At 34.6% G+C, this 12,608-nt stretch overlaps 1 protein-coding gene across 7 annotated transcripts; it reads right to left on the bottom strand.

The window, feature by feature from the left end:
• Nucleotides 1–223: 223 nt before the first annotated feature.
• On the bottom strand, nt 224–12,594 carry CEP44 (centrosomal protein 44). Of its 7 annotated transcripts, XM_085545118.1 has the most exons (13): nt 12,512–12,594; nt 11,892–12,186; nt 10,623–10,758; nt 10,363–10,412; nt 9,898–10,045; nt 9,186–9,332; nt 8,200–8,304; nt 7,691–7,864; nt 7,078–7,287; nt 4,578–4,647; nt 2,537–2,643; nt 2,255–2,292; nt 224–1,453 (listed from the first exon to the last, which is right to left on the bottom strand). In XM_085545118.1, exons 6-13 carry the CDS (start codon nt 9,252–9,254, stop codon nt 1,396–1,398), a joined length of 831 nt encoding a protein of 276 aa, XP_085401244.1. In that variant the 5' UTR covers nt 9,255–9,332; nt 9,898–10,045; nt 10,363–10,412; nt 10,623–10,758; nt 11,892–12,186; nt 12,512–12,594; the 3' UTR covers nt 224–1,395. The 7 variants fall into 7 exon arrangements, with proteins under 7 accessions (XP_085401244.1, XP_085401239.1, XP_085401245.1 ...); XM_085545113.1 differs by lacking the exon at nt 10,363–10,412; XM_085545119.1 differs by lacking the exon at nt 11,892–12,186 and having other exon boundaries at nt 10,493–10,758.
• Nucleotides 12,595–12,608: the final 14 nt, after the last annotated feature.

The following is a 12,608-nucleotide window of genomic DNA, read 5'->3' as shown; positions in this document are numbered from 1 at the left end:
TATCATTGTTAGTTTAAAGCAATGGTTTCTACTGTATAGAATACACTTCATTTTCTTACTACGTTACTGTTTTGTATAAAGACTTCCACAAGATGGTGCTGCAGTCCTATTTTAGAAGCTGTTTTCATATATCTAGAAAAAAGTATATTCATTATTGTAAAACTAATGAAATGATTTCTAAGATCTATTTTGAAACAAAAAGAAGAACAAGTTCATACCTTCATGCTCTCCAAGTTCTTTTATTGTCCAGAAACAAATATAATAAAAATGGAAAGTTCTAATGCAAAATTCCAAAAATCCTTGATTATACAGCAGGTTTGATCAAGCTATGTACTTGTTTGTATGTAAAGTAAATTGAATTTCTGTACAATTATAGAAAAAGAATCATTACTGTTAAGATACAAATTACTTTTTACAGCATAACATGGAACAGTTGGTTTTTTTCCTTCATCTGCAAACTCTGCTTAAAAACAAAACAAAAAAAAACCAGAAACCCACACATTGATTTCATGAAACAAATTCCCCAAATCTTTTATGTAAAGTGGGCATTACAGCACAGAGAAATACTGATGATATGCCACTAATTTACAAAGGGAAACAAATATTGCCATACTCTACACATTTTAGTTTGATTATATGTTTGTGAAAGTCTTGCATCTACTTACATCGCTAAAGAGAAATTTTAGTGTAGCTTCATATCATAAAAGTCTTGTGCATCTTTGTATACTGGATGGTCTCCATCTGTGCCGCTAGTCTTAAAATGTGTTAGGCAACAGTACTAAAACACTCACCACATCTCTTGTAGTCTGTGAGCTTACTTGTACATTTTAGTGTTTAGGATCAAACTGACTCAAGCTTTGTTTGTGTTAATGGAAGCCATAACGTGTTGGCACTTTCTAGCTGTGTAAAAAAACTTATACTAAAAAAATATATATATGTATTTAAAAGCATGTATTTAAATTTTCATTAAAACTTAGACAACAGTACAAACAGTAAGATAGTAGGCAATAAAACCTCTTGGGTGCAATATGCAAGTACCAGCTGGAGTGTTTCCAACAGGATGTAAACCACGGTCCTCAAGCCCACACTTTAAAAAACACACTAGTTAGCACGCTGCTAACTAATGTCAACAAAAAAATACACCACTGTGATGACTTCGCTCTACCAAAGGAGAGAGACAGAAACTATTTCAACAGTTTTACAAAGTGAAAGTCAGTGAAGTAAATTTAAAAATAAAAAATCGTAAATATGCAGATGCATTAAAAGATATTTACTCAAACACAAAAACAGCGACCATTACAAATTTGATACATTAAAAATTTAATGTTGGACAAACATACATATTAATTTTTATATCCATACGTCTACAGAGACCAGGCCTGAAGAACTGCTCTTTCAGGTCTTCTCAGAGGTGTTACTTGAGATTTTCAACAATTCTGTGGTTTCTTCAATTCTGAAAATAAATTTTGTTTACATAGTCACATATACTTATTAAAATACACTAAAAGGCAAATCAGTTATTTACCTCTGAATGGATCCACAGTACTAATATTCAGCATTAAACTAAGCACCCACTCATGTACCTCTTTTTCTGTAATTGGTTTACACACTATATGTCTATCAAATACCTAAAAACCTTACATAGACACACAGAAAAAAGCAACCTATGCAAAATTAGGGAAGGTTAAATTACAAAAGAAGGGAATAACTTATTCAGGACAGGCATATTTAGAAAATGAGTTAAATAAATTGCTTTTTCCTTAGCAATAATCAATTGAAATGAAAGTATTTCTTCCAAAAAAAAAAAAAATTACTTAGAATACTCTTTAATAGCAGTAAACACACCTTAATGGAATGGTTAGGCTGAAATTGATTTTTCTATTTCTTAAATAATGAAACAGCAGAGTTAAAACATTAGTTACTTTTCAGGAAGAAAAGCTGCTCATTCAAGGGAACTCCCATCAGAAGATAAATAATATTGCTATTCCCTGTCAGTTGAATTCTAAACACCCTTTAATCTTTAGTTGATACCATTAAGAATGCTTCTATTGCTTTTTAGAAATCAAAACAATGACTCATCCTACAAATATAGAACTGTAAGTGGATTTATTATCCAGTGGAGTCATAAGGAAATGCCACACCTGATGTAGAGATCTTTGAGGTTTGGAACACATATGTACATTCTCTTTAAGTCTTAGTCTAGTACAACTCCCTCCTGGGAAATGAATTCCTGCTGCCCTTTCCCATTACTTACATTTTACTTATCCTTTCCATTCTTTGTCTTGTTGTCTCCTACAATTTAAAAGCAACAAGTTTAGTGAACTCTTCAAATGGACTTTCAATCTGAAAAATTCATTGAGAATACAACTTCAAGCGCAGTTTACATAGCAAAAGGATTTTTTAAGAGACAGACCTAGAACAGGTTTGCATAGTTTCCTTGTTTTACCACTAGCAGCATATACAACTGATATTAATGCTTACTTGTTCTCTTGACATCAGAAAGGAAAACAATGAAGTATTTGCCAGTTTTAATTACCTTTGAAATCTCTGTCACGGCTTTGGGAAATGAGACTGTGGATAACAGTGAACTGCATCTAGACAACTGACGAGGACACTCTGTCATCTCCTCCTTCTTTTCTGCATCTATGGAGAAAGGCTCATTTTTACATGAATTTTGCTTTTTTCCTCTCGTATTACAAGGTCTGCTACCAAATAGCTTGATTTACTGTATGTAAAAACAGTAGTAAATGCATTGTTTAGAAAGGAAAAAAAACAAAAAAAACCCAAAAAAAACAAAACAAGAACAACACCTACTTGTTAGGATCCAAAATAGTTTTCTCATTTCTTAAGACAAGAGAAATGAAGTATATCAGGTACTACACAAACAAGACAAACCCCAAAAAGATCATTTTGGAATGCTACCTTTTGCGAGTACAGTGAAATCAACACTTAAGAAACTCTACTATTAAATGCATAATTTCAGATGGTTTACATTAGTAGTGCTGAGATCTGTTTTACAAGCATGTTTTTAAGTAATTTGACTTTTAAGGATCAGAAAAGATAAAGACAGCACATAGCTTAAAATTTCTGTCAAGTTCTTGCCATTTGCCTAGCCTTGCTCACACTGGACTTGATTTGGCCTCCATTCAGCAGAAACAGTGCTATATTTTACATTAGGAAGGTTCCAGTACTCTTACATTCAGAACACCATTGTCAGGGAAAAGAAACAATTCAGTACATAAAAAAAGCATTCACATGACCTTCTTTTAAGTAATATAAGCATCTCCAGATTCTGTCTTTAGAAAATGTCCAGCTAAGCTATTTTGTAATTTAAATACATTAAATTATTTCTAATTGATTTAAAAGTGTTCCTTCAGTACAGCAGTGATTCTTGAAGAGTAATAAAACAACAAAAAAAAAACAAGCAAAAAAACCCACCAAACAACGACAACAAAACTCCAACATTCTCAGTACTGTATATCCTAAGACATACAATTAAAACTGGCTGCACAATCATTACATTTACAGTGACTTGGATAACACTTTGGAAAAACCAGAATAACAAAGTCAGAAGAATTCTAGAAGAAAGAAAATATGAAAATTCTCTATAAAAGACCATCATCTCGCTTCCTGAGTATGAAGTCCTCAAATGTCAGTAATATATCATTGAACACACAAAGGGAAGTAAACATGGCAAGCTTTTTAAGGTCTGTATAAAGATTCAATTTCTGAGACTTTAAAATAAACTTCGACATAATCAAGAAATGGCCTTCCCAACTTACATGGAATATGGATTACTCAGATAAAAGAAGGTTTATCACTTCCTGTCTAATTCCTATGCAACATCCCAACACTTGACCAAAATGCCTAATAAATGAGGATATCCTCCTTACTAACAGTGGTAAGAATAATAGATGCCATTAGGAGACAAGTCATATTAATGAATGGTGAAACTTAAGGGGTAAGAAACTACCACTGAGGGAGAATAAAAAAAATAAAAGTTACTATAGGGCTAGGGAAATTTTTTCATTCTTTCCCATGTAAGGCTGTTTCATTTACCTCTGGTATATTTCCAAAATTCATCTGGAGACTAAAGAAAGACTTTGCTGTGCCCTTCACAGTAAGAAAGTTCAGCAAAAAGGTTAGTTGAATAGTTGCTATTTCAAGAGAGAAAAACTATAGAGAATGTTCAGCACAGATTATGAACTTGTTTTTGCTACAGTTTTGCCCAAGTCCCATTGTAAAAGTAAGCAAGTAAATACGCCACTATTTTAAATACAATAAACTGTGGCAGCAAATTTATTCTGTGTGCCTTAATTAAGTTAGCATCTGAGACTTTTGGTCATGTGTTATTTGTAAATTAATTAGCATGCTACATATTTGCATTAAAGGTTAAAAAATATTTCTGTAGTTTATTTAGTATCTGTATTTACTAATATAAAATTGCCATTAGGTTTATTTCTTATCTATTGTATGTATTCAAATGAAAGATGTAAACAATTATCCACTTGTTTTAATCAAGGTCAGCAAGAAGCACTTGGCATGTGACTTTAATTAAAAAAGTCATTAACACTCACCAGGAGAGACTGGAGTTATACTGGGGGTACCATCTTGGCTTACACTGTTGAACTCTGCAGGTAAGTCTCTCTGAAATACAAGTTTACCGTATTTTAGCCATATATAAAAAACATCTTCTGGCTGAACAGTTATACTTAAGTATTAAACACGAATACTTTTTGTCCAACAATCCAATTATGTCAGCACTGCACACATGTTTTCAAAGAACTGTGCATTCCATGAAGGCTTTATTAATGTTGCTGTTAGTAAACAGGTCAAAAGCAGGTCCAAATATAGTTTCTATAACTTTGGGATGAGTAGAATGAACAGCCATAACTTTCTTGACCTGTACTAACAACTAGATCTTGATTTTGGCTGCTGTTAATTTGAACAAAGCATACCTTTCAGATTCAGATAATATTCAGATATGTAGCATTTTAATCTTAAAAATCATCCTACAGATGAACTGAAATTCATTCCACTTAAAAGCATAAAAGCCAAGGCTAGCTAAAGCTAGTTTTCCAGACCCCTAAATGAGAGAGCTGTTTCTAGAAAGGTCTCAGTTTCACTCGATCTAGCTTCACAAAGACTGTTCATAAAAAAGGAAACAAAACTGATGTTCCACTAAGAAATGTATGCCATTTCTTTATCTCAAAATTAAAAACAATCAAAGAAACCAAAAAGCCTCAAACAATATCCAGCCTTTATTAAGCAACAAGCTATTATTACGTTTGAAATCTTACCCTTCAAGAAAAGTACAGTACTTCATATGCTGGAATACGTAACTGTATCACTTAATAGCGGATTATATCTAAGTAAGTAGATAAGGGAGAAATAGTAAGTGCTGTGAGAGAAAAAGCTGAACTAGAACGCAATTATGAGTGTTTCTCTAAGAAAAGGAAGGGAGGGGGAGAAAAAGAAAAAACAAAAAACCAAACATCTGCACTGAGTGCTATTGCCCAACTCCTTTCATTGAAAGGGATTTGGTAGCCTTTCAGATTTTCCTGGAGCTAAATTGCACAGCTGCTGCTGCTGCTATTCTGTGGCAGCACTGCAATACAGATCTTAAGAGTGTTCCTGCTATGGTGGCTAGATGCCAGATGTTCCCTGAAAAACTTAAGAGTAAGAAGAAAGGAGTAACCCTAAATTGCTTCTGTATCTGCAAAGAACAACTTGGACGAAACTTCAAAAAAAAAACAAAGCAGCAGCAATTCTCTGGCCCAAAGGAATATTTCCAGGCAGTTTGCAGAAGTCTATTGCAAAAAAAATTTTAAAGACTCTTCCTAAAGCCCAACTTCTTTTGCTTTGAAAAAAAAGGGCTAACAATGCCATGCACAACCTAAATTCAAACATGTTACTGTTCAAAGTTGTCTGCAAAAACAGGTACTGCAGAAATCAACTCATTTCCAGTAGATTTTTTAATTATATTAGTGTCAAGTATTTTCACAGTGAATATTCCATACTATTCCAGATCTCTGAACTACTCCAATAAACACTTCACCGAAGTAATAATAAACCAAACATATACAGAAATTCTTAAAAAAGCCTAGTTTGAATTATAAGCCATTCTGCACCACACATGCGGCAACCACCTCTTTTAGAAAATGCATTTAGAAAAGACTCAAATCAGTTTGGCAGTGTAGCTGAAGTGCCCTTGAAATTGATCAGAGAAGAAAGAACATAATATTGGCTGACTCACTTGGTCATACATCCACTCACAATTACATTATGATATTTATGCACAAGAAAGTGATTTCAAATGGTAAATCCCTTAAGCCTCTACCTGAGACTGTTTAACAAATATATATATGTTAATCACTATTATTTTTGAAGGATGATCCCATGATCAGTCTGAAAATTTGCCCATTTTAAAAGTTTTAACTCAGCCTAACTAGCAAACTGCATGCACACAGAACTATGGTAAGATATAGTGAAATCTTAATCTTCCAAAGAGAATAAATATATCTGATTAAAGATCAGCCTGGACAACTCAAAAGAAAGTATAGCTGTATCAATGGCAGAAGTACCACCCCAGACTACTGAAATATGCAGCCCAGAATGAGAGATCCAAATTAATATGGACAAGGAAGCCTTAAGTGTGTTCCCATTACAATGAAATTCTCCAGATACGGTAAACTTTTAAAGACAGCATAATTTTAAGTCTGTGAAAGTTATCTCAACAAGCTCACTGTCATATAAAGTCACACGGTCACTCTTTCGAAGATATACTGAACTACACCTGCTGGAAACAGTCTCCAAAGGAGAAGTTGGTACAGAATATCAGAAAGCAACAGAATGTAACAATTAAGTAGAAAAATATATCCTCAAATAACACTGGCATTAAGATCAGCCTATTAAGAATAGAGGAAAGCATACATCAAGAGGTAGGAAAAACAGAAACAGACAGCACTGTGTTTAGCAACACTCCTGTCACCTAGTAATAGCTGGAAAACACTAAAAGTTAGTATTCTAATAGCCGCATCTGCTTTTATTATAGAAATAAAATTGAAGTTAATATACCTTTTTGGACTGCAGCAACAGTTCTGTTTCAAGAAGCAAAACTCTGCTCAACAAATTATACCAGTCCTTCTCATCTATAATCACCTTCCCTTTCAGCCTCTCTTCTAAAACACGTAGCTTATCTTCCATCCAGTCTAGCTTATGAAGCTTTTCCTGGCAATCAGCAAGTTGATGCTGCAGGAGCTCCATCTGAGAATTACCTTCTATGACCTGAAAACATGGATAAAAACACGTTCTCTAACTCTGGCTTAGATGTAATTCATCCTTTGATCAATAAAATTAAATGCAATTTTCCTCAATTTTAAGTAAGCACATTATGCTACATTAGAAAATTATCTTTCAGAATTGCTATAAACTAATAATACAATGAACTAAGCTTTTACAGGATCTGTTAACAGAACTGGCACTTGAAAGATCAGACTTTTTTAACCACTGAATATATATATATATATATATATATATATATATATACACACACACACACACTAGTTATATTTAAAGAGAATCCAACTATTCTTTTAAAACCTCATCCCATAAGAAAGGTCCTGTTAAAAAAAAAAAAAGTTAGGAATGCATTAAATATCTAATGCATATTTAATTTATATATTCTTACTTGTTCACATTTAACTTCCTCAACATCATCATCTAAGAACAATTCTTCTTCATTATCTCCCTCTGCTGGAAGGGATGGTGGATTAAGGGGTGTTGGATTAATAGGTGCGAGAGGAAGCTCATCACTAACTTCATCTCCTGAGTGTCGTTCTACAAGAGGCATCTTCTGTACACGCTTTAAAAAAATAAAAATGAAAGCCCACTGATGTTTCTCAGTACAAGAATATTCACATGCATTGGATAGATAACTGGTACAATACATCTATCACTCTAGCATTTAATTGTTAAAATTGAAGTTTTATCCCAACTGACTGCAAAACATAGAAAGCCACAATAGGCAGTTCTGTAACAGCCATTATCTCCATCAACCGCATGGAGATGAAAAAAAACAAAACCATCAAGCATGATCAACTGTAAAAACCTACATGAAAGCACATATTCCAGAAAGAGTCTGACTTGCTACAAGTGAGACTACCTTTTAGACACACAACATAAAAACCCATTTCATACCTGTTTGGAATTCAGAGTGCCACTGAGATCAACAAGAACATTACCACAATTTGACCATATTTCACGTTTTGAAGGTCTGAATTTCTTCTTTGTTTGCGACTTAACCTTAAAAATAAAGAGGAGGGGGAAAAAAAAGTCGTTCTAATATGGAAACATTATTCTCAGAGGGAAAGAAGACTCCACTTCCAACCAATGCTAGCAGGCAAGAAAACTGCACCATACACACGTAAACACATTTAAGTCTCTGAAATACAACACTGTCTTAAAAAAATAATATAAAAAAATTATATCCTAAATTAACAGAGAAAACAGATCTCAAAACAAATACATATTCTTAACACCTATGCAATGCTGCATGAAAGTTGATCACAAATTCTGAACTTGCAAGGTTGAATGTCAAATAGGATAAAAGTATGTCACTTTCAGAAGCACAATTAGAAATAAAGCAAAGAGAAATTCTGAAGATTCTATAAACTTAAATGAAATAAGCAGACAATTTTTTATTAAAATCATGTTTTTAAACACAGTATAGACGATAAAAAATAATTTATGTACATCAAATATGATTAATAAAAAATAATCAGACTTAAAATGTATACTAACAAGACACAAATACAAGCTCATATTTATATTAAATGTTACCAGAACTTTAATATTGCAGAGGATTCTGGTTCTAAATCTACCTGTAATGTCTTGAGTTACACAAAAAATTGCTGTGTTAAGAAATAGAAAAGTCCACTTATCCATTAAGATACAAAGTATTTCACTGATCTTTGTTCTAGTAATTTTATTTTGTTTATAGTACAATACACTGGCAACTTGTGTCTTTTATATACTCATCAGCATTCAGGAATCTCAAAATGCAACTTTATACTAATTTTCCCCAAATTTTGATAAAAATATACCGATTTTTACCTTCTAGCTAGAGGACCAAAACCACATCAAGAATAACATTTTTCACCATGAAGTTACCATTTGATCAGTACCTTATTCAGTTTACTTAATTCCTTATGTTTTTTCACCACGCAGTTAATAATGTCACAAACAATCTGCATTTTTCTTTCTGCAAAACCAAACTGAAGAAACTGCTCTTTTGTTAGGATTGGTTTATAGTGAAATTGATCTCGAAGAAGCTGGAAAAAAGAAAAAGTTTGCTTTGAAAATCACTGTAAAAAATTATTGTGGAACTGAAATGACATGCTCCAGTTCTTATTTGTCTGCAGTCTTTCATTCTGCACTTATTCAGTTCAAAGCATTAGATTAGATTTTAACTTATAAGCTGTTACAAATTGGAGCTCAAACATAAAATTATTTTAAAATATCACATCAAATTAATTTCTTAGTTGTGTTTCTATTATAATTATTGAAATTTCTATTATAATTATTGAAAGGTGCTGTAACTTTTTTCTTCTGCTGGTTATGATTTCTGTGTGTCTATTTCTGACCACATAAATTGTTCAACAAATATTTCAGTATTCCTCAAACCTAATATGTGAAGCAAATGCATTACTGATTCTGTTACTAAAAAATGAAATTTCTTTAGATTTTCCTGAAAATTAGGAAGCTAAGGGCTTTCCACATCCTTGGTGGCTACTGATCTAAAAACATTAACCAAGTTCTTTTTCACAGACAAAAATTTCCACTCTCACTAGATACTTTTACAAGGTCAAACACAAAAAAGAATGTGAAGACAGATACCTTATAAATAGCTTCAATAAAGCGCAAGTCACTCTTTGCTGTAAGTTCCACATCACATTTCACCAGAAGTTCTGCTATGTAAGTTGAGAAGGATGTAAAGGAATAGCTAATTATGGGTAAAAACGCAGCTGGATCACCCTTCACTAGCCTATTAAGAAAGAAAAGTACATAACAAAAGAGAATAAAAGACCTTGCACAACTGCAAACATTTAACTTGGAAGGTTAATATAGCATACACATTACACTCAAATTATATCTCCTCAATATGGCAAGCACTTTACACCTGAATTATAGTGTTTTTCCTTCATTTTCAAGTATTTTCTCTGGTTCACTTGATTGCAAGTACCTTTCCATGCATATCTGGTTAACTGCTACCCAAAAAATGCCTGAAACAATGCTTTTTGTGACTTCCCATATGATCCCAACATGGTCAGGTCTAAAGCCCAAAAGTTCAATGTTAAACACCTTGCTCCATCTTTACATGATGAAATTTCCTGAAGAAAGTGTTGAGAGCACTTAGAAAGAAACAAAGAGATTAATCAAGGGGAAAAAAATTGCTCAGACTAGCAAAACTGAATTATTTCATCTTTCATACCACATGTATCAAACTCCAACTTCACACAGACGTAACCTCGCTGCTTATCACTGGATGCAAAGCCAGTATCTTGCTTACACATCTTGCTGTCATCATGTATTAGCAGAAATTTATTGACACTATTTCTTACACTGTATAATCCACATCTCTTGGATAATTTATCATGCGAAGTCCTTGTTCTATTTTTCTTAAACTTCCTTTTAGGTCTCCTGTTGTCATTCTTCCAAACACTGCTCTCTCAGATTATGTGGCAATTGTAATGTTGTCTGCTCAAGAAAAAAAATAAGTAAAAAAGAACACATTAAAATTACAATATACATCATTATCTCTGAAATTTCTCTTTTCTAGAGGCTAATATTTCTGATGTTACCAAACAGCATAGAACTAAGGTTCAGTACTAATTAATATCCGTTATTTCCCTCATATCACCCACATCAGGACTGAGAAGAAACACCTAATCCCATCAACTATCAAAGACCTTCAAAGACAGAGATCTGAATGCATATGAAGAATTTAGGGATGCTTAATCAAACAAAATGGAATGAGCTTCTTTATTATCTCAAAGGAGAACACCCTTCTCCATTAAACTATCCACTAAATCAGCCTAAAGTTGTTCAGGCAGAAGTGGTGCAACAAACTCGGTAGCCTAGGTACTTCAAGGCAGGTCTAAGTTTATTGGCACTATAGTCAGAAGGTCCAGTTTTAACCTCTACATTGTAACACACAAGTCAAAACCCTGCTTTTTAGTTTATCATTCACAGGAGACACACTTAATGACATAGTATAAACTACAAAATGGTGCCCCTCTCTCTGCAGAGTTATCTTGTAAAAAAGAAAGAAAGAAAAAGAAAAAAGATAACAGAAGAAAATCAATAATGCATGATAACATTATCCAAATCAGCTTTGTCAAAGGCAAAAAGTGGTAAAGGAAGCTTGTACATTTAGTGATTGTACAAGTGGCCAAATTGATTAATAAATTCTCAAGTGGAGGAGAAGACTGAGTAAAAAAAAAAAAAAGTCAATTGAACATCATTATATTCACAGACAGTCCACAAGCACTGTTTGCTGTATCTTGTGAGCACATGTTTATAAGCAAACAATATTAGTTCTTCTCCAATGCAAAACTTTAAAAGCATAGACTGGATAACAGCCAAGCTTTCAAATCACATCTGAAAACAAAGCCTACATCTTAGCCTTCTGAACAGACCACTACAGTTCAAGAAAGTATATTAGCAAATTGATAAGCTCAGCAACTTTGAAATGTTTGAGAAGAAAGGAGCGGGGGGGGGGGGGGAGGAGGGGAGAGGGAGAGGAATCAACATAAACACCAACAAAAGCATGTTAAGACACAATATTCAGAAGAGTTATGAAAATAATGTTTCTTCAGAGAATTTCTCACATCCTTGAGATCGGCTTCTGAATAACTGCCATAATTGGAAATTGTAGTCTTCGCTGGGTTATGGACTTGCTAGAGGCTTGGGCCCAAAAAGAGGTTGAGAATGGAGTTAAATCCGGCTGGCATTCAGTCTTGATGTCCCCAGGGCCTGGGACCTGTCCCATCTAATATCTTTACTGATGATTAGGATGAGAGCACTGAGCACACCCTCGGTAAGTTTGCAGAGTTGGCCAGAAGCATCGATCTGCGTTGGGGCAGGAAGACCCTACAGAGGGATCTGGACAGGCTGGATCACTGTCTGAATCCAGCAGGAAGAAGTTCTACAAGACCAGGTGCTCTTTGATTATCATCTTCATAGAATTCCTTTCCATGCCAACAAACAAACACTGAGAAGCCCATTAGTCCAAGCAGCAAAGAAGTATTGCCTAGTAAAACGCACGTGGAGATAATGCTCCCAGGATACACAACTTTGCCATCCTCTCCCAGCGGCGGGCACGGGCTGGAGTCCGAGGTGCCGACAGGCTGCGTCCTGCTGCCCCCCGCCCGCCCCGAGGCCAGGGCTCCCCTCCAACACCCGAGCAGCCCTGCTGTCCCAACCCTGCTCGAAGGGCCCCGGCACTCACCTGCGTCGCTTCCCGTGGCCGGAGCCTCCCGCCTGCGGAGCCCGAATCTGCCGCCCCGCGGCACAACGGCCGCTTCCGCTTCCAGCGCGTCCCTCCG

This window comes from Coturnix japonica, chromosome 4 (assembly GCF_054131305.1).
Source record: "Coturnix japonica strain WE chromosome 4, WE-NBRP24, whole genome shotgun sequence".
NCBI classification, from domain to species: Eukaryota; Metazoa; Chordata; class Aves; order Galliformes; family Phasianidae; genus Coturnix; species Coturnix japonica.
This window is presented reverse-complemented; position numbering and strand designations above follow the sequence as displayed.

Bases quoted from the DNA above. Each gene is read 5' to 3' on its own strand.
- CEP44 (XM_085545113.1), bottom strand. From the start codon at position 10,711: ATGACAACAGGAGACCTAAAAGGAAGTTTAAGAAAAATAGAACAAGGA. The intron at 10,046-10,622 runs GTAAGAAATAGT...CTTTCTTAATAG, and splicing joins AGAGATGTGGATTATACAGT to GCTAGTGAAGGGTGATCCAG. The intron at 7,865-8,199 runs GTATGAAATGGG...ATTTTTTTAAAG, and splicing joins GCACTCTGAATTCCAAACAG to CGTGTACAGAAGATGCCTCT.